Here is a 22,123-nt window from a genome sequence, read left to right on the forward strand (position 1 = left end):
GAACTCTGGGGCATTTTACCAAGGGCCTTATCGCCGCTTTAGTGGGAATTTTTTCCGCTAAAGCGGCGATAATTTTATCGCCCTATTACCTAGCTGTCGCTAACACCAGCTAGTAGGAGATAGCGAGCATCTTGGGGCCCGCTTTGCATGTCAGCGATAATTATCGCTAATGACATGCAAAGTGGGCGTGCCAAGATGTTAGCGACTGGAAACAGTCGCTAACATCGCTATCTCCTATTACCAACTTTTGGAAATATTCGCGCTAATATCTCCAGAAGCTAACGCCTGGCCAGAACAGTTCTTAGCCATGTTATCCAATGGTAGGTGGATACCATGGCTAAGAGCATTAGCTCGGTAATGCATGAATATCACTGACTTTTTAGCGATATTCATGCATTTTGGCCGATTTTTATCGCTTAGGAGATAAACCTTAATAATAGCAAGGGTCCTAGGCGATAAAAATAGGCGATGCACGGCGTTAAAATAATAGCCGCTAACCAAGCATAGCGATAATTATCGCTTATGCTTGGTAATATGCCCTTCTGTTTTTACATATCCCTCCAAAAATGTGTTTTTTAACCTTTCAATGTTAATTCCGAATAATATTGCTATTGTATGCATTGTGGTGTAATGGACAGTGTTTTCTTACTGCTCTTAATAAAAATAATATAAAAAAAAGTATGAGAGAGAGGTTCGACTAGGGTGGCATCGGCTGGACACAGCAGCAACTGGATACGGCACTAGAGTCTGGTGTCTAAATCTGCCACCTAAAACCAGTGCACAGAACCCAGTCAGTACAGTGGCAGAGAAACACCAAAATGTGAAAGAACATGTCATTTTATGAGGTTACTGGGCAGTGCCTGGTTACCACATCAATCTACGAGTTTGGCTTTGGGATAGGCAGCAACATGTCGAAATGCACTCAGTTTTATATGGATGCCTTCCATGGATATGAAATATTCAATTATTTTAACACCTAGAGTTGTTTGGTGTATATTTTCAAGTGCCTATTGTAAATCGCTCACCCATGATCCTTTCCAGCGAACAGCCAAAATTCCCAAATATGAACAGAGGACAACTGTACAAACACAAAACTGTTATTTTATTAGGAGGCAATATTCATAATATAATTATTAATAATACAGTTACGAGAATCATCTCCCAACAACAGAAAAAGGCATGAGCAGACCAAAATGAAAGAGACGCCACATTACGATTTTGTAAATAAAAATAGAAATCATAGAAAATATCTCCTTGTGCAACTTTGCAAAAAACAAATGAAAAAAATGTTGAATTTCCGAGTTTTGACGTAAACTGTCCAAAGCTGCGTACCATAGTTGAATGGGGTTCTTGAGTAACATATAACATAGGAGATTTCCACAAGAAAAAAATTCTTGAAACGGAGTTGGTCTGCAGCAGAGGGTGAAAACCATGGTTTCTTCCTAGAAAGTCCAGATGTTTCTATGTTGCAACCAATCTTTCGTTCACTGGACAAAGAACATTTAGAGTGTTCAAATATCAAATACATATGTACCCTAAATTAGGGGTTTTGGAGCCGAGCCACATATGATCAGTTCATTCTACTACTCGTATTATAAAATGTGATCTCCTACTTTATGGTAGTAGTATAAAGGGAAGTACTTAATCAGAAGGTCTCTACATCCAAAATTGTCCTACTAATCTGAAAAATCACAAATGTAAAACTCAAGACGGGAACTGTTCTCCATTTTGCTTTGAGCGGCAGGACTCAAGAAAGGCCTCACAGAGGAGAGCTGTTATGTCCAAATATGTTGGGTTCCTACACGTCACAAAGTGTTGCCTTTGTTGCCTCCTGCAGCTTGTCCTCTGTGTCCCTAATAGACTACGAAAAGGAGGTCAGGGGTGAACTAATTTTCCAGAATGCAGTATTTCAGTTCCAAGAAGCATCTGCCATAAAAAAAAAGAAAAAGTCTATAGGAACTAGGCTGAGTGACATTTATAATGCTTCTGAATATTTCCGACAATTTGCTTGATTTCGTTTCCATCCATCATGTCAATGCTGTCTCTTGCATATGTCTAGAAAGGTAACCTGAAGATGTTGGTGTGATGTCCAAAGCATCCTAGAACTGATGATCAGAGATTTTACAGAAACAGAAAAAACATTTCCACAACTGGTTATTCAGGACTGCTCTTTAAAAGCTACAGAGATGTTCTACTGTGTGTTTTGTGTACATTATGACCATCAATGAAGATTTTATGGCAGCAGAAGTGTCCAGTGCTGACAGGAGACAGCACATGGCATTTGATGATTGCCAGACCTACCCAAGTAAACTGGTTGGCTTCTAGCCTTCTCAATGTGTTTGGCAAACTAGGCACATCATACATCACAAAATCAGTGATCCTCAAAAGCCACACATCTTGGCAGCAAAAACAATTTTTTTCAGGGATCCTATTTGGGAATACTTTAGAGTTGAGTCAATTCTCAGGGTGGAAATTGACCTATGAAGGTCACGTGAAACAGTTATGCATCAAGCCTCAACCACAAGTCAAGTCCTGTGTGACTCTTATTGACAATTGTAAACTGGGCACTAGAAGCAGAAGGTCATATTATTTTTCAATATATTATTTTTATTATTGCTCAATGAAAGTCACGGGTTAAGAGATGAGCAAAGAATTATTTTCTTCATGTGCATAGGGGCTCAGACATTACTCTTTGCCTCAATTTTTACTTTTAGACATCAATCATGGGCACAATGGCAAGTGTAAAACACACACACTTGGTGGCCGACGATGAACTACAGGCAGACCATGACTCGAGTCACGTGACAGGACAATGTCAAGAGTATATTACTGTTTCAACAAGCATGCCCATAAATGGGGTCACTTTAACATATGTGCCTCTTTATTTGTTATAACAATATGTTTCAGGCTATAGTAATCTATAGAACATTATCACTACTATATTTCGATAACCTGGCACCAATACCCAGCTGCCGAAATCTTCAAATACTGTGTGTTTGTGATCCTAACAAAAAGGTGTGGTGTGGCTCAAAAAACAATATGTCCTCCGATATTTTCTCAAATGCCCAAAATTGGTACATTAAGAATAGCCCATGATCCAGTTTTTATGCTTCAGTCAGTCAATTTTAGTGCGAGCTTGATCGTTTTCTTATCTTAAATAAAAAAATTAAAATATATATACATTTATATATATACATCCAACGACAACTGAACAGTGCAAAAAAGAAGGAAGGAAGGAATGAATGAACAGGAGGGGCAGGAATATGCTTTCTTTACAATAAAAACTGTAATTAGAACCTTGGATAGACGGGAAGGATGGATTCCCTAAAAATAGCAAACTAGAGAGAGGGAGGGTCAGGAAAGATAATGAGGGGTGGGAAGAGAAAGAGAGAGAGAGAGAAGAATTTGTGAAACAAGGAGAAACATTTCTTCGTCGTTTTCCTCGAGCCAAGGCTTGTGGATGTTGGCCAACTGGAAAACTCCTCAGCTTCTCCGGGATTTTGAGTGCTGGATAAGCCACTGCAGAGTGATGTCTGGAATGAAATAAAGTGAAAAATGAAACTAAAGGAGCAATGACATCTATAAAAAAAGATATCAATTTTTCCACTCAGTTCTACGTGACCAATTGCTTTTTGATTAGAGCACAACTAATTTCCTCTGCCCCACTGTTTCTTAGCAATCATAGTTCTAGAGCATAAAACATTTCAGAACATCAGAATACCTCTTGCAATGCCAAAATGTTAAAGAAAATGGAAGCGCCTGATTCTAGAAGTATTTTGTGCCCTTCAATTCGACATAGGTCTGCAAACAATACATTTGTATGCTCACATTTTCAATTCCTGCTACATAATATCGAGATGATTAAAGTATCCTTGCAAACATAATTTGCTTTTGGAAAGCTCATTTAGACTTTGGAGGGTGAAGCACTGTGCCAAAATGTAGGTGGATATACCATATACAAACACTGTTATCTTCAGAGGAAGTGCTGTGTTTCTGATTATGGAGCCTATGCTTTCATCCTCTGGAGGAATCCTTTTATCAATGGCCTCTTGGACATTGGGTCGTCGGCCACATTACCTCGAACATCCTTCCCTATATTTAAGTTTATGTTCCAACATTCAATTTTTCCTGTTTTGCACTACCAGGAATTTCACAGTGTTCCCAAACAGGAGACCTAAACACTGACACCCACATTCAGAGTGAAAATTCCCAGTTTGACAGGGATATTTGATTTGTCTTTTTTAATAACAAACTATCATTTGGGGAGATTGTTTAAAAAGAAAAAAAATACTTTGCAGAGTGGGTGTATTAAACATGGCATCTGCTCAGCAAAGAGTTTGTGTCCTCAGCAGATCCACTGTAATGGGGGCTCTCCTGAAGGCACAGGGATGTCCAGCTGCCTTGCAGGAGGTCTCTAAGTATGGTAAATCGGTCTACCACCAGTGGAGTAAACCCCTTCCTTATCCTAAGGCTTCAATGGACCGGCCACCACACTCTAAATGTCAAAATCTGGAAATTGGGCCAGCCTGTGGGAACATTCATAATCAAAATGTTTAAGGTAAAGAGCATGTTTGCGGGCATTCCAGGGAAGTGGTACCTGCAAAAGTAGATAAACAAACACAAATGTGGGTACGTATTCCTATAACTCTTCTAGGCAGTTGCACAATCTTGAAATAAACTTAAATGTGCTCCAGTGCAAGGCCATACAAAGTGCACTTCAAGAGTGGAAATTGGGATGGTCAGAAGGGGGTTCCTGCACGACAAATATTTTTATCAAGGAGATACTTCAAAATATACACGCAATGCACAAATTCACATTTCTGCTGCGTTACTAACTGCAAGTGATTATTGTTACACCTGGGAGTACGGCTAGACATCTTTTTCTAGTGTAGTTTTCCAGGAGTACTGGGATTCTTTGTGAATCCATGAGAAGTCAAAAATTGGCAAACATGGATGTCTAATCGACACACACAGAATACTGTTTTCTTACTTTTGCTTGGCCTTTTAAATAGGACCAAATGTGTGCATTTATGGGCATGTATTGTATAGTTAGTTATTCATGGGAAATCAGTCTCAATTAACACACCTAGATTTGTGCCCTTGAGTAACCCGGTTGGTTTCCTTTTTGCTTCTGAGAGACTGAAAGGTTATGAAGGTGGAGCATTTTACGTTTGACTGAGCCCTCTTGTTAGAGATGTTATCTCTGATTTCTTTTTTCCCCAGTTTATGAAAGTTATTTATTTACAATTCCATATAAATGTTTTGCAGACACTGAAACCACCATGATTCTTAACTTTACTCCTGAACTTGATAAACAATGGGCCCAATTTACAATGAAAGTGATTCAGTGCATGCCGCAAGCAATTTGGCTGCACCCCACTGAGTCACTTTCAAAGCACAGGGATGTGACATATTTACAATAATATGTTGCATCCTTGTGCTTTCCCCTGCGCTGGCGCACAATTAGCTGCTCTGCGCTAACGCATGCACTCTTACACCATGGTGCAAGGATGCCTGCGTCACGGGAATGATAGCACACACAGAATTTGTGAAACGTCATTTATTTCAAGGATTGTTTATGTGCAGGAAAGGACACCTTCCTGCACATAAACAATCATGAGAGGTAATTTCCTCGTTCTATGTGTGCTGCAGAATGCAGCACGCATAGAAAGAGGAAAAAACGAGGAGAAATTAATACATTTCTCCTCGTTTCGCCTCCAATGGGGGGGGGTGTAGAATTCAGACACGTTTCCAGATTTACGATTTCTCATAAATCTGGAAAAGTGTCAGGTTCCATGGGTGTTGCGTGGGAGCACCCACAGGAACAACCATGGAACACCCCTTTCACGCAAAGTGCTGCTTGTAAAGGGGCCGAATTTACAAGGATAGGAAAAGCCACGCAGGGTGGGTTTTCCTGTCCTTGTAAATATGGTGCAGAAAAATGCACTGCTGGTGCATCACAAAAAGGGACGCACTGACGTCGCAAAGGACTTGTTGATCGGCCCCAATGTTTTTACGTGACTTAAGCTCGTTCTTGCACAGCTAACAAGTATCTCTGTCTCTACATACCTGGCCGCATGGCAGGAACAGAACAAATGCACTGTGCAAATATCTGTCATGTTAAATAAGGAGAGGCTTTAAAGTCACTAATGGTCACTTTTGGTTCAGAAGTCTATCAATCAAAGGGGGGGGTGAACTAGGAGCTAGTTGAGGTTCAGTACCCATGCTCCATGTAGCAATATAAATCCAAATAATGGGTTTCTGTTCCTATGAGGACACGACTAGAGTCCAGAGAAAAGAAAAATAGGGAAAGGAATTTCTAGGTTCTGTTATCTTAAAGTGAGACAATCACAAATTATGTCTTTTGTTGCCCGCTTCATCATTAGGAGTTGCTACTCGAACGGCCAGGGCTGCAATGCCCTATGGGACCCCCAAAGGGTCTCTTCAGCGGAGATCTTTTTATTTTGCCGTATAATGGGTGAGGGTGGGAATTTTTATGAGGGGTTGTGAAAGATGAGTGAGTGGGTATTTAAAACTGGCTAGGAGATACCTAAAGGAATTTTAATGTGTTACCCTAGTAAGTAAAAGGTCAACATGTTTTGCGCCCTGTAGTGGTCAAAACGATCCTTGGTGCTTCATCAAGACCTAAAACGGTTATTTATAGTTGTGAAATTCAAAAATAGATAACCCCTGTATACTGATGTGGTAGAGCGGTCCCCCTTGTGTTTAGTATAGGGTGGCGCCAGCTCGTAGTAAACATTGGTATTACTGACCTATTAATATTGTTCAATAGGCTTCAAAGGCTATCACATGGCCGCCCGCACCATAACAGGGGTTTTTGCCGGGTGCGCAAGTCTGCTACACCTACCTTCGCATGCGTGCCTGGATGTATAATATGAACAATAGTAATAGGGCGGTAATACCAGTGGTTCTTACGAGCTGGCGCCACCCTATACTAAACACACAGGGGACCGCTCTACCCCTGCAATATACATGGGTTATCTATTTTTGAATTTCACAACTACACATAACTGTTTTGGTCCTGAGGAAGCACAAAGGATCGTTTTTCCCACTACAGGGTTCGAAACATGTCGACCTTCTAGTTACTAGGGTACATAATTACCCCACCAGTAATAACAACCTACGTTTTTTTTTTAGTTGACAGGGGAACCAACACATTAAAATACATTTAAGGTATCTCCTAGCCATTTTTAAATACTCACTCACTCACCTTTCACAACCCCTCTTAAAAAACTCACACCCTCACTCATCATACAGCAAAATAAAAAGATAGAGACAGTTCGGGGGACCTGTAGGGTATTGCAGCCTTGGCCCTACGAGGAGAAAAACCCAATGAGGAAGCAAGACATCCCTTGGGATGTGTGAGGGCAACAAGAGACAATATTTGTGATTGTCTCACTTTGAGATAACAGAACCTAGAAACTCCTTTCCCTATTTTTCTTTTCTCTGGATACTAGTCATGTCCTCATAGGAACAGTAAAGCATTCTTTGGATTTACACGTGTGGTTCAGGACAGATGTCACTCTTGCGTACTGGAAAAAAACATCCTGACTCCAAATATATGTCCTGTATCAATAGTAGCAAACCAACACAAAGGAAGACAGATAACTGAAAAAAACAAATTTAGAGAAATATACTGTGTGGCAGATAACTGATTCGAAGGGCATCATCATTTTCCTTCGTTCTCAGCAGACATTTTTTGGGCACGTTTGAGGATACAATAAAGGTGGATTTTTAAATATTGTCCAGCAGATGGCAGTATAGCAACGCATTTAAATTTGCGGGCGCCTTGCATGCTTGAAACTATCTATTTTAGTACAAGAACAACACATACTGGTCGAACTGATGTTATTAATTTTTTTTAAGCCACATGAGGATATCAACAATTGAAGCCACTAGCCGCAAAATCCATCATATTCACATCAGGGAAAGTCTCACAAGACCTTCCGTTTCGGACCTTTTGGGCACCAAAGACTACCCGAAACCAGAAGACAACGGAACAGTTTCAAAGAGAGAAAAGTACCAGACTCCATCTCAAGGTTCAATTACCTTATTAAGACTCCCTTTCGTTACCATGGGCCGCGTTGACCCCGCTACCATCCAGGTGAGGAACCATCTTACCCTCCCATCTGCCCTACTCTTACTTGCCCAGTAGCTACCCTTACAAAGTTTGCTCCCTCATCTCCTCCGTTACTTCCGACTAAATTCTTGCTCCCCGTTTGTTTCCAAATCACAAAGACTCGAGAATGCCATCGCCAGACAGGGTTTTAGCCCGAACAGACACATAAATGCCATTAGAAGGGGGGGGGGGGGGGGGGGGGGGGAGTCTCGATGTTTATGCCTAAAGTAGCTTTATTCTAGCTGCTTAAAGCTTGAAATTATCCTGCTTCAATAGAAGTCAATGGGAAATACTGCAAATGCTACTTACCAGTATGCATCTGTTCTTGGCATGTAGGGCTGCTGACATTCATATCTGTGCATAGTCCGCCACCTAGTGTTGGGTCTGGATGATTGCACATTCTTGTCCTGGAAGAGTCTTCGAAGTATCACGAGATAGGTGGCTCCTCCCCTGGACTACAGTGCGCATGGGCATCGCCTCCATCCCCAGATTGTTTTTAGCCATTGGCAGAGATGGAGTGAAGAAAGTGAGTGATGACCATGCTATGAGCATATGTGTGTATATGAATACATACTGCAGCTGCTACAGGCACCGGGGAGGAGGGTGGGCGATATGAATGTCAGCAGCCCTACATGCCAAGAACAGATGCATACTGGTAAGTAGCATTTGCAGTTCGAGGCATGTGGGCTGCTGAATTCATATCTGTGCATAGAATACATAGCAGTCCCTCCATTAGCGTCGGCCGCCCGCGCCAGCTGCAGCAGTCTGAAAAAGCGTTTTTAGAACAGCCTGACCAACAGCTGCCTGTTGTTTGGAATGCACGTCTACACAGTAGTGCTTAGTGAAAGTATGAGTGGTAGACCATGTGGCTGCTCTACAGATGTCTTCTAAGGGAATGTTACCTAAGAAAGCCATAGAGGCCCCCAACTTCCTAGTAGAGTGGGCCCTCGGTGGGATAGTGAGAGTGCGCTTAGCTTTAGCGTAACAAATCTGAATGCACTTTACTATCCATCTAGCGATCCCTGCTTTGGAGATTGCATTTCCCTTGTGTTGTGTGGCAAAAGCAACAAAAAGTTGTTTTGTTTTGCGGAAATCTTTTGTCCTGTCCACATAGTACATCAAGGCCCTCTTCACATCAAGGGTGTGGAGCATACGCTCCGCCAGCATCTCTGGGTTTTGGAAAAACACCGGCAATTCAATTGTTTGGTTTATGTGAAACTGTGAGACCACTTTGGGTAAGAACTTAGGGTTAGTGCGGAGCACCACCCTGTTAGCATGTACCTGGAAGAAAGGTTCTTGGATGGTGAGCGCCTGCAGTTCGCTAACCCTCCGTAGCGATGTGATTGCTACTAAGAACGCAACCTTCCAAGTAAAAAACTGGAGCTCACAAGAGTGCAGTGGCTCAAAGGGAGGACCCATCAGCCTTGTAAGAACCACATTGAGGTTCCATTCTGGAGCTGGTGGAGTCCTTGGTGGAATGACCCTTTTGAGTCCTTCCAGAAAAGCCTTGATAGCAGGGACCTTAAAGAGTGACAGGTGCTGCCTATTCTGAAGGTATGCTGCCATAGCCGACAGGTGAATGCGGATGGAAGAGTAAGCTAGATTACTACGATACAGGTGAAAGAGGTAACATATGATGTTTTGAATGGAAGCGTCTAGCGGGTCAATGCTGTGGTCCACGCAGTAGATGACAAACCTCTTCCATTTAGCCGCATAACAAGCTCTAGTAGTGGGCTTCCTTGCCTCCCGAATGATGTCCATGCAATCGGGAGGAAGATTGAGGTAGCCAAACTCTAGGACTTCAGGAGCCAGATCGCCAGGTTGAGCTGTTGCGGATCTGGGTGCTGAATGTCGCCATGGCTCTGCGTCAGAAGGCTGGGAGTGAGATGAAGCCTTTGATGCGGTACCACGGAGAGTTCCAGAAACGTGGTGTACCATGGTTGGCGAGCCCACGTTGGAGCAACCAGGATGAGCGTCATCGAGTGTTGCCTGAGCTTGCGTGCCACCAGCGGTATCAGAGGTGCTGGGGGAAAAGCGTACGCAAATCTGCCTGACCAGTTCATCCACATCGCATTGCCCTGTGATTGGGGGTGTGGGAATCTGGCGGCGAAGCCTTGGCATTTTGCGTTCTCCTTTGTGGCGAACAGGTCTATCTCTGGATGACCCCACCTTTGGAAGTACGGTTGGAGTACTGATGGATGTATCTCCCACTCGTGCATCTGATGGCTGTGCCTGCTGAGCAGATCCGCCATTTGATTGTCCTTGCCCGGGAGATGCTCTGCCATGAGGAAGATGTTCCTCTGAATGGCCCACTTCCACATGCTCTGAGCCAGATGAGACAGCTGTGGAGAGTGTGTACCTCCCTGCTTCTGGATGTAGTACATGGCCGTCATGTTGTCCGTCCGGATCAACACGACCTTGTTGCACAGATGTACTTTGAACGCCTTTAAGGCCATGAAGATTGCCATCAGTTCCAACACATTGATGTGCATCTTCCTTTGCTGAATTGTCCATAGTCCCTGCACAGTGTAGTGGAGTACATGCGCTCCCCATCCCCGGAGAGAGGCGTCCGTCGTCAGGATGATCTGTGGGACAGGCTCTTGGAATGGTCGGCCCTTGCAAAGGTTTTGTGGATTCCACCAATGCAGAGAGTTGTACGCCCGACCGCTCACCAACACTAGGTCTGTCAGTTGCCCATGAGCCTGAGTCCACTGACGTGCCAGGCACTCCTGAAGCGGACGCATATGTAGTCTCGCGTGCGGGACAATGGAGATGCAGGAGGCCATCATGCCTATCAACTGCATGAACACCTTCGCTGGAAGCGAGTGTTGGGGTCTGAATCGTTGGATCAGCGCCTGGATACTGGCGATTCTCACTGAACTCGGCTGCGCAGTGGCTGCCAGAGTGTCGATTGTCGCGCCCAGATACTGTCGCACGTGGGCGGGCTGGAGATGGGACTTTGGGTAGTTCAGAGAGAATCCCAGATCGTGCAGGAGGTGAATGGTGCGTGACACGTGGTCTACGCACTGCTGTTCCGTCTTTGCCTGAATAAGCCAGTCGTCTAGGTATGGAAAGACATGGACGTGCTGGCGACGGAGATGCGCCGCCACAGTCGCTAGGCATTTCGTAAATACTCTCGGTGCCGTGGTGACCCCGAACGGCAGGACTCTGAACTGGTAATGCTGGTCTAAGATCGTGAATCTGAGATACTTTCTGTGGGAAGGATGCAGGGGAATATGAAAATAGGCATCCTTCAGATCCAGCGTTGCTAGGAAGTCCCCCTGTTGAAGCAGGGGAAGCACCTGCTGCAATGTGAGCATATGGAAGTGCTCCGAGTTGATGTCCTGAGGTCCAGGATCGGCCTGAGTGATCCGTCCTTTTTGGGGATCAGAAAATACAGGGAGTAAACCCCCGTTCCCCGTTCTTGCAATGGAACGAGCTCTATCGCCCCTTTTTGCAGCATGACTAGAACTTCTTGCTGCAACAAGGTCAAGTGCTCGTCGGACATAGCACGGCTTCTTGGCGGTATGTCCTGTGGAATGGACGTAAGTTCTAGACAGTACCCGTACTGGATAAGAGACCTCACCCACCTGTCTGTGGTGATGGACCTCCACGCCGGCAGGAACTGCTGGAGTCTCCCCCCGACAGGTGTCGTGTGATCGGGGGGAAGTGACAAGACGTCACTGCTTGTTGGTGGTGGTGGACCTGGAGGCATTGTTTCCACGTCCCCTGCCTTTGATATTATTGCCTCTGTAGCCACCCCTGCCCTTGTTGTTGTTATACGAGGACTGGGTGTTACCCTTGTAGTATTGTGTGGACTGGGATGCCTGGCCCCTCGAGGTGCCTCTTGAATTGGAGCGGCGAAAGGAACCACCCCGAAACTGCTGACTTTGTAAAGCCCCCATAGACTTGGCAGTTTCGGTATCTTTTTTCATCTTTTCTAGGGAGGCATCCACCTCAGGGCCAAACAGATGGTCAGGATTCACTGTTTGACCCAATATTGTGGTTTGTATGTCGGGTTTGAACCCCGAGATTCGAAGCCAGGCATGGCGTCTAAGTAACACACTTGTATTGATAGCCCTGGAGGCAGTGTCTGCCACATCTAGGGCACATTTGATGGATGCATTTGTAATGAGTTTACCCTCCTGAATGAGCATCTCCCCCGCCTCCTTGTATTGGTCAGGCAAGTGTTGCAGGATGGCCTCTAATGTGTCATAATGGGCCCTATCATAACGTGCAAGCAGGGCTTGGGTGTTAGAGATCCTCCAGATGTTCGCTGCCTGTGCAGCAATGCGTTTGCCTGATGCCTCAAAGATCTTGGACTCTTTGTCTGGGGGAGGAGCGTCACCAGTAGTCTGCGAATTCGCCCTCTTTCGAGCGTTGGAAACCACCAGGGAGTCCAATGGCAAGTGTCCCTTAATATACGTGGGATCCGTGGGCGCCGCTTTATATTTCCTGTCGATGCGAGGATTGACCACCCGCGCCCGGGTGGGTTCCTTGAATACCTCCTGTGCATGCTTCAGCACCCCTTTAAGCATCGGTAGTGTCTTGACTTGCTTTTCGGCTACCGAGAAGGTGTCGACCAAGAAGTCCGCATCCACGGGGTCCGAGTGCAGTTCGACGTCATGGTTCGCTGCAGCTCTCTCTATTAAGGCATTGAAGGCCGCCGAGTCCTCTGTCGGGGACGTCTTTGCGGCGAAAAGTTGAGTGTCCTGACCCGACTGCGGGTCGTCTGCGTCGCCTCCTGCTGTCCAGGGCACATGCTCCTCTTCCGGATCCGAGTACGCAGGATAGGTGTACTCGGCCTCATCCTCGTCCACATCAGGCGCGGGGGAATGGGCCGGCGAGTGTTCCAGGGCCTGTGGAGACAGAGGTTCCATCAGAGCCGAAGAGTCCGCAGAGTACCTCTTGTTCTTGAGTGGAATCTTAAAAGGTTCCAAGGCCGGCTCCGACGTAATCTTTCGTTTGAGGAGCGACAATTTTCCGGTGTTGGCGTCGATGATCACCTCACGACGTTCCTCCACCGCAAGCGGCTGGAGCCGAAGCTTCGACACCACCAAGGCAGCTTTCGGCGTCAATACCTCCTGTGAGTGTCCGCCCTGTTTAGGCGCGAAGGCCTTCGGCGCCGACTTGGGTGGAAGGGTAAAACGAATGGGCGTTTGTTCCTTAGCAGGCTTCGGCGTGGGTCTAGGCACTACAGTGTCCTGATCGGGAACCACAGTGGACTGTTGGATCCGCTTTAAGGATTCCCCCACCTTCCTTGTAAGGGATGCCGAGGGCTGAACCGTCTCGAGCGACTCCTCGTCTCCGAGAGCCCGATCGCCGGTAGGCCTCTTCTTCGGGGCCGACGCCCCATGGCTAGGCGCACCGTCGGCGTGACGCTTCTTCGAAGCCGTCTTCGGGTCCACGACCCCTTTCGGCGCCGACGCAGCCGCGTCGGAGGCCTTCACCTTCGGCGCCGACCCAGAGGGCTTCGGGTCGGCCATTTTGGCGTGGCTCTTCAGGTCGGCCATTTTGGCGTGGCTCTTCAAGTCGGCCATTTTGGGTTTCGTGGAAGTTGACGCCTCCAGAACCTTCTTCACCAACGCCACTTTCAGTTTCGGTTTCGCATCCGAGGGTGCAAGACCAGTTGGCTTCACTTTCGGTTTCTTCTTAGAAATGTCCGTGACCGGGCCCGGAGGCGGGGACGTAGGACTCATAGTTAGATCTTGGGTAAGGCCCGAAGGCGATCCCTCGACCTGGGCCGTATGACGGGGAGTAACCCCGGAGTCTGGTTGGGGATGCTCATCCTCCGAGCTATCTCCCATCGTGGCACAAGCCAGTTCGTCGTCCCCTACCTCGTCGGAGACTTCGTCGTAGGCCTCCTCACCCGCGTCGTAGGTCTCTTCCTCGGACGCGGGGCCAGAGTCCGACCCTTGTACGTCGTCTTCTCCCTCGACAGATTCCTGGAAGATGTCATCAGGTGGGGGTGCCGAAGCCGACAATTGAGCCTGGAGCCGATTAGCCCGGCGAATCTTTAAAGTCTTCTTACTTCTAAATTTCGAACACGCCATGCAGGTGTCTTCACGGTGATCCGGTGACAAGCATGTATTGCACACGGGGTGCACGTCGAGGTGTGAATATTTAGAGTGACACAGCGGACACTTCTTGAATGGAGTCCGCTCCATAGCAAAGGGTGTAGTGTAGGCCCGTCCGCGTCGAAAGCACGTGGAAGGGCAGTAAGAGATCGGAGCTGAGAGTCAGTAAGAAACCCGAACGCAACTATACCGACGCCCAGCCTAAAGACCTTTTGGTCTCGAGTAAAAAGTAGAACAACTATCGGTTCCGATAGAGGGAACCGAAACACATCCGAACCCAATGGCGGAAAAAAACAATCTGGGGATGGAGGCGATGCCCATGCGCACTGTAGTCCAGGGGAGGAGCCACCTATCTCGTGATACTTCGAAGACTCTTCCAGGACAACAATGTGCAATCATCCGGACCCAACACTAGGTGGCGGACTATGCACAGATATGAATTCAGCAGCCCACATGCCTCGAACATGCCCCGATTTCTTTTCAAACATCTCCCACTTTCCTGTTCTGAAGTGCTGGCATGTATGACACGTGACCACATCGCTGCCCTCACAGTCCTGTAAGGCGCGGCATCAAGATGACTACCCCTCACAGCTCTCTGCTTCGCCCGCCAGGAATATAAATCAACTTGACCAGCTTTTCTACAACCTAATTTCAAACTTCATACAAAAAGGGATCCTCAGACTAAGGGCTGCACCACTACTAACAATTTCACAGTAGATGGTAGCTCGTTCCCAGTATAAACATGCAAACAATGGCACAGCTCACCTAAAACAAGCATGGGCATAGCTAATAGGTTTTACCTAAGTGATAGCTATTAGCTTTGTCAATGTCTTTTAGCCATGTTTTACAACAGCATGGAGTGGAGTACAGTAGAGTAGAGTGGAGTGAAACAGCATAGAGTGTGAGTGTCATAGAGTGCAGTAGCGCAGAGTGACTTGGCTTGGAGTGGAGCAGAGTGAAGTGGCGTAGAGAGGAGTTGTGCAAAGTAGAGTGGAGTAGAGTGGTGTAGAGTGGAGTAGACTAGAGCAGCGTAGAGTGCAGAGGCAAAGAGTGGATTGGCAAAGAATGGAGCTGAGCAGAGTAGAGTGGCGTAGATTGGCGTGTGGAAAACTAGTGGCGTGGCGTGGCGTGGCGTGGAGTATTGTAGAGTGGAGCAGCATGGCATAGAGTGAACTGGAATAGCATAGAGTGGAGTAGAGTAGACTGGAGTCGCTGAGAGAAGAGTGGCATAGTATAGTACAGTGGGGTAAAGTAAAGCAGCATAGAGAAGGGTGGCATAGAGCAGAGTGACATTGAGTGGAGTGGGGTAGAGTTGTGTAGAGTAGCACTGTGTGGAATGTCATGGCGTAAAGCACTGCAGAGTGGCATAGAGTGGAGTGGCATAAAGAGGCATGGAGTAGCATAGAGTGGAGTGGCAGAGAGTGGAGTGGCATAGAGAAGAGTGGACTGGGCTAGAGTGCAGTGGCGTAGAGTACAGTGGCATGGAGAAACGTGGTACAGAGTGGCTTGGAGTGCAGTGATGATTATTGTAGAGTATAGTAACATGGTGTAGAGTGCAGCGGTGTAGTGTGCAGTGGCTCAGAGTGGTGCAGACTAGGGTAGAGTGGCATATAGGGCAGTAAGGTAGAGTGCAGTGTAGTGGAAGAGAGTAGCATGGAGTGCAATGGCATTGAGTAGAGTGGTGTACAGTGCAGTTACAGAGTAGAATGGTGAAAAGTAGAGTGGAAAAGAATGCAGTGGCTTATAACAGAGTGCAATGGCATAGAGTGCAGTGCCATACACCATTCTACATACTAGAGTGCAGACTAGAGTGGTGTAGAGTACAGTGGCATAGAGAGCAGTGGCATAGATTAGTGGTGCAGAGTAGGGTAGAGCGGCATAGAGTGCACCCTTAAGGGTCTCAAGGCACTGGGAAGAGGCAACTACTGATACATCAAAGGTGCAGTGGTTCAGTCGAAGAGCCAGGTCTTGAGGTCCTTCCTGAATTGCGGCAGTGACTGTGATTGCCTGAGGTGGAGAGGCAGGGTGTTTCAGGTCTTTGCTGCAAGGTAGGAGAAGGATCTTCCTCCGGCCATGGTCTTGTGGATACTTGGGATGGTGGCCAGGGCCAGTTGGGTGGAGCGAGGATTCTGGTGGGTGCGTGGAATGTGAGGCGGTGGTCAAGGTACACAGGTCCCGCGATGTGTAGGGCTTTGTAAGCATGTATGAGGAGCTTGAAGGTGATTCTTTTGTTAAACTGGGAGCCAGTGGAGGTCTCTCAGGTGGCTGGTGATGTGGCTGTGGTGAGGGATGTTGAAAATGAGTCTGGCGGAGGCGTTCTGAATGTTCTGCACTTTCTTGAGGAGTTTCTGGGTGATGCCGGTATAGAGTGCATTGCCATAGTTGATTCTGCTACTGAAAAGCGCGTGGGTGACCGTCTTCTTGGACTCGGTGGGGATCCACTTGAAGATCTTCCTAGTGTGTAGAAGGAGGATGATGAGATGGTGTTGATCTGGTGGTTCATGGTGAGCATGGTGTCCAGGATGATGCCAAGGTTTTGTGCGTGGTCTGTGGGTGTGGGGGGCTTCCAAGGGCTGCAGGCTACCAGGAGTCATCCCAAGCAGAGAGGGGGAGCCCAGGATGAGGACTTCAGTCTTCTCTGAGTTTTTACTTGAGGCAGCTGTTCTTCATTCAGGTGACAACAGCCTTCATCCCATCATGGAAGTTGTTCTTGGCGACTGGATTCGTTGGTGAGGGAGAGAATCAGCTGGGTGTTGTAGGCTTAGGAGACAATGATGAGTCTGCGGTTCCTGACGATGGCTGCGAGCGGGGCCATGTGGTTGTTGAAGAGAGTGGGGCTCGGGGAGGAGCCCTGAGGCACTCCACAGCTGACCTCTTTGGGCTTCAGTTTCATCTCAGTTGAGGAGGGTGCAGACGTCGTCTGTGACAGTGAGGAGGGTGGTCTTGGTGCTGTGGAAGGAGCAGCTTGATAAACAGATAAAGATGGCAATTAATAGATTAAGGTGTAGTAGGCAGGACACTATGGGATAAGGCATGGCTGGAAGAAGTTCTTAGGTCATCCTGAGAATATTGAGGCATATGACGGTGACCTTTAGTTAATACTCATAAGGAGAACGATTGGTCCGAACTGTTGGACACTGTTCCACACACTTTTAAAAGCATACCATATAGGGAATCGCCTTCCACAATCACGTACAATTGGTACCTGACCCCACACCATCTTCGTAGGATATGACTTCAAGTTTCCAATAAGTGCTGGAGATGTTACAATGAGGTGGACTCCATTCTGCATATTTGGTGGGTTCATGTGTATATACCAATGTTTTGGGAAGAGATACTAGGCCATAATAAAGGAGCTTCAGGATTCCTGATAACTGAACACTGAAGCTTGATTTTGTTGGGTGGCAGATTGCCTCAGCTGAAGGGCCTACTGAAACGCTCCAGTTCCAGATGCCTTGTGCTGCAAATATGCTGATTGTATTCATCTGGAAATTACAGGTATCACTAGAGATAGCTTCTGATCCCACAGACACTGGCAGTTGGTGGTAATGCAGTAACTATGACTTAATGGGTACTGTGCCCAAGAACAGAAAAGTTTGGAACTCTTATTGCATACGACTTGAATACTATTGCTTTGCAAGAGTGCACCTAAAGGTCCTTCAGCTTGTTTCATAATCATCTCATAGTGGGGTAATCAATGCAATAAAAAAGCTAAGGAAACCCCACCAGCAGTAATACTTTGAGGTGAAGAGGGGAGATGGCCAAACTCTTTTGACCATGAGTGTCTGTGTATCAAGTCTCTAATAGGCCAATGTATCATCCAGGGGAAAGAGGAGAGCCAGAGAAGAGATGTTAACGGATGGCATAACATGTTGATCTGTAATTCAATGAAAAATAGAATTATCAGAAATGTCCATAAAAATGTGGTTAGATACATAATAATCAGAAGAGGGAAGAACACAGAATCTTCAAGTCCACCACATACAGCAGACACCGTTTTAAATGTGAAAGGGGTGGATATTGCAGTTCAGGTGCCACTCTATTCTGGGACCTTGTGTCTTAAGCAGCCTCAAATTGTCCCATGGTTGTGATGGTGGCTAAGTGATCCAAAAGAAAGACCATGCCAGTTCTAATCCCTCGCAACTGCTTTTCAACAATTGTGCAGCAGAGGCATGCATTGACTTTGCACTACTTGTAGTATGAAAACCTGCCAAACAAGGATCCAAATGGTTATTAGCTTCTACGTACTGTTGGGAGGAAATTAGAGACTGGTTTCTGAATCAGTTCTGGTTTCTAGTGGCACTGGAATGAAGCATCATTTTCACAGTGAAGCTTTACTGTTAAGGGCAGGTAAGGCCATCTTGCTAATGCTGTGCATTGAACACTGATTAAGATGAGAAAGCATATTGTTCTAAGTCACAGTAATGAGCATTGACTACCTCAATATCTCATCAAGGTAAGCAGAAGGAGAGGAGCATACATTTATTATCCTTAGCTCCACAGTTATCTACCTTGCCGAAACAGTAATATTGGATATTGGAGATTAGATTTTTTTGTAGGTCAATATTTTGACCTCCCAAGAAACATACATCCTAGTGACAGAAAGGGATCCAGTATATCCTTGAATCTTTTTCCATAACTAAGAAGCGTTTTAGTTGATGCCAAGTGTTACTTTTGGGATACAGAGTAGACGGACACCAGAATAGCACTATGATCTGTTTGCGGACCGTGATTTGTTCTCTTGGTATTGGTTTACCACCTACCTTTCCAACCAACATCATTGTGTTCATCCACTCACATGGGCACCTCCAGATCCCAGGAGATCTCTATCACCTGTGGAGTCCCCCAGAGTTCCATATGATCTCCTGTCAGCTTTAACCTTTACATGGGGTCCACTTGAAATTGGCTCACAGATAATAGGATCAAAATACAATAATATACAAATAATATACAATTCTACTTCATAGTCTCCTCCGTTTCAGACATTCAACACCTCAGACACTGCCTGCACATCATCCAAACCTGGATGTTCAGCACCCAGCTGAAGCTGAACCTCCCCAAGACAGATTTTCTCTTATTTGCCAAGAATTTTAGGAAATAGTACAAACCTTTCTCAATAGCATGAAACTTGCTGGCATAAAACCCCAACTTTCACTGAATGCCAAGTTTCTTCGTTCCAACGTCGACACAAACCTCACCCTCAAAAAAGACACCGGCAGATAAAGCAAATAAAGCCTGATACTAAATCTGTCTTTTCAATTAAGTGATACTCTTTCTATCAGGGAGTAATTTCAAGACTGATGTTCAAGCCCTCATACTCTTGCATCTGGAAGGTGGCAATGCCCTGCTCCATTGCCACACAGAACTCCACAGTGGTCCCCCTTAGGGGCATTCTACACGCTGTAGCATGTCTCATCCAGGGCCTGAAGAAATAGGACCACACTACTCCTATCCTGATTCCTGATGGATCTCCATTTGATGCCCTTGCAAGCCCACAGTTTCTTCAAAACCATCAGTATCATTTACAAAGCCATCACGACCAATATTTTGAAGATTTCAAGAAAGTATTGTATCATGTCAGTAAAAACTGAACAACTAAAAACTTGAATTTCCACAATATTAAATTGGACTGGTGTAGAATACAAATATAATAAGCTGCCTGAGAGAGACTCGGGTGGAAACGGAGATATTGGGGTAAATTCATTGATTAGACTGAAAGCGGTTGTTGAATGGATGTTTTTGATTTGATTTGTATTCTAATTTATAGAGTGCACGAATGCCCTTGGGCGTCTTGACACTGACATTAACCAATTTCCTGACCTGAAGCTGCAGGGGGAATGAAGCCTACACAGAAAGAGCGAACAGCCTGGATATCAGATGTTTCCAAAAGCTTGTCATTTTGGGCTGACAAGTTCATCATGTCTGGTGGTTCCCAGTACACCAGGAGCTAGAACACAATCAGGTTGAAAACTCTGAAGTGTAATGAAGAATAAAACATGGCAGCAGGGCTTTACCATCTAAGCACCCAGTTCCTGGAACAAGATCTCTGTATCGATCACGGGTGTCCCAATGCTGCTCCAATTCAGAAAAGAGTTGTAGGCACACTTCTTTAAAGAACACTGCCTAAAGTGCAGTAACAGTTCATTTCAGCTCACAGAATTGAGCAACCTCTCTAGTCACTCATTGCCTGTATGCTTGTCTTTGGCTCTGTGCAGTGCTCTGCTCTCTTTTGGATAGGTTCAAGGTATACAATTACAAAAATACACACATGCTACTGCAGATATAAAAGTAGCATATAGTCTAAGGTGCATCCTGCTCTCTGGGTAAAATCTAACTTTCAAGGTCCAGAGTACTAATCATGTCTAGCAGGATTAAGGCATGGGCATGCATTCTAAACAGTGCATCAGGGACTTCCATCAGTTTTTGGCAGATGTCCCACCTCAGCCGCAACCCATTTTAAAAAAAAACGTTTGGGGAGTTGACCCAAAGGTATCAAGTATCAGAGCGCGTTACACAAGCACCAGTTGTGTTACACAAGGACACATTCATGTTTGTTAGGCACGGGAAGATTAAGTGATTTGCCCAGAATCACAGGATGTTGAGAGTCATTACAGAGACTCGAACCAGTTCCCCAGATTTGAGGTCAACCGCCCTAGCCATTAGGCCACATCCTCTCCCCATTAAATTAATTATTTAATTAAATTGGGAAGCAAATACGCTTCTCTTCTCCCTCATCTACAATTGAACTCATGGTGGGGTGACCGTTAGACATTATTCCCTTCATCTGTCTACTGATTTACTTATTTACATATGTTTTTCTGCCTCGAAGACTGTGATTCTTTTCTACCCACTTTCCATCCTCTTGGTTTCTCTGCTGTCTTGCCATATTTGTCTAGTCCTTCGAGAATTTTAAATAATTTGAAGTGCTCCTCAGCTCAATGTTATTCCATAAAATTGTATCAATATTTTGAAGATTTCAAGAAAGTATTGTATCATGTCAGTAAAAACTGAACAACTAAAAACTTGAATTTCCACAATATTAAATCGGACTGGTGTAGAATACAAATATAATAAGCTGCCTGAGAGAGACTCGGGTGGAAACGGAGATATTGGGGTAAATTCATTGATTAGACTGAAAGCGGTTGTTGAATGGATGTTTTTGATTTGATTTGTATTCTAATTTATAGAGTGCACGAATGCCCTTGGGCGTCTTGACACTAACATTAACCAATTTCCTGACCTGAAGCTGCAGGGGGAATGAAGCCTACACAGAAAGAGCGAACAGCCTGGATATCAGATGTTTCCAAAAGCTTGTCATTTTGGGCTGACATTTAAGGTGCATAGGCGGTCGATTCCAAAATTGAATGGTGGGTGAACAAAGCTTCTGCCACCCCAAGAAGCTTTCTTAATTTCTGGAAGAATGACTGATTTGGAAACTGCAGACTGCAGCAGTTAATTAGGAATGCACCACACACATTTCTTTTTCAGGGACTCTGATTAGAAGCCATAAACTGTTTTATGTGCCAGACAGAGAGACTTAGAGGTCATTCTTTTTTTAACTGGAAGCCAGTGAAGCTTCGATAAGGCACCCAAGTCAGACTTGAACTTTGGCACTTTCTTAAGAAGGTGACCGGCTGCATTCTGCAGAGTCTAAAGCTTATTTAGAGAGCATTGTTTTTTGCCCAAATAGAGGACATTACAGTAGCCCAAACTGGATAACACTAAAGCAATGACAACCAAATTTCTGCAAATCAAAAGGAATAAAAGGCTGAACTTTCCTCTAAGTTCTCAATCAGAAGAAACATGACACAGTCAATATGTTTATCTGATTCATGAAAGACAGATCAGAATCCCGAAATATCTCTAAGTGCCTAACTTTGGAATCAGGTACTGGCATAGGAGAAGG

The 22,123-nt window shown here is 45.6% G+C and overlaps 1 protein-coding gene across 1 annotated transcript in view; it reads right to left on the bottom strand.

The window, feature by feature from the left end:
* Positions 1–1,083: 1,083 nt before the first annotated feature.
* Positions 1,084–22,123, bottom strand: part of ARL8A (ARF like GTPase 8A) — a 213,574-nt gene continuing 192,534 nt past the window's right edge. Inside the window, exon 7 of the mRNA XM_086923124.1 lies at positions 1,084–3,533. Coding sequence (XP_086779250.1) covers positions 3,484–3,533 — 50 coding nt within the window. The 3' untranslated portion in view covers positions 1,084–3,483. The remainder of the gene's footprint in view (positions 3,534–22,123) is intronic.

Source organism: Lissotriton vulgaris, chromosome 5 (genome assembly GCF_964263255.1).
Source record: "Lissotriton vulgaris chromosome 5, aLisVul1.2, whole genome shotgun sequence".
In the NCBI taxonomy this organism is placed as follows: Eukaryota; Metazoa; Chordata; class Amphibia; order Caudata; family Salamandridae; genus Lissotriton; species Lissotriton vulgaris.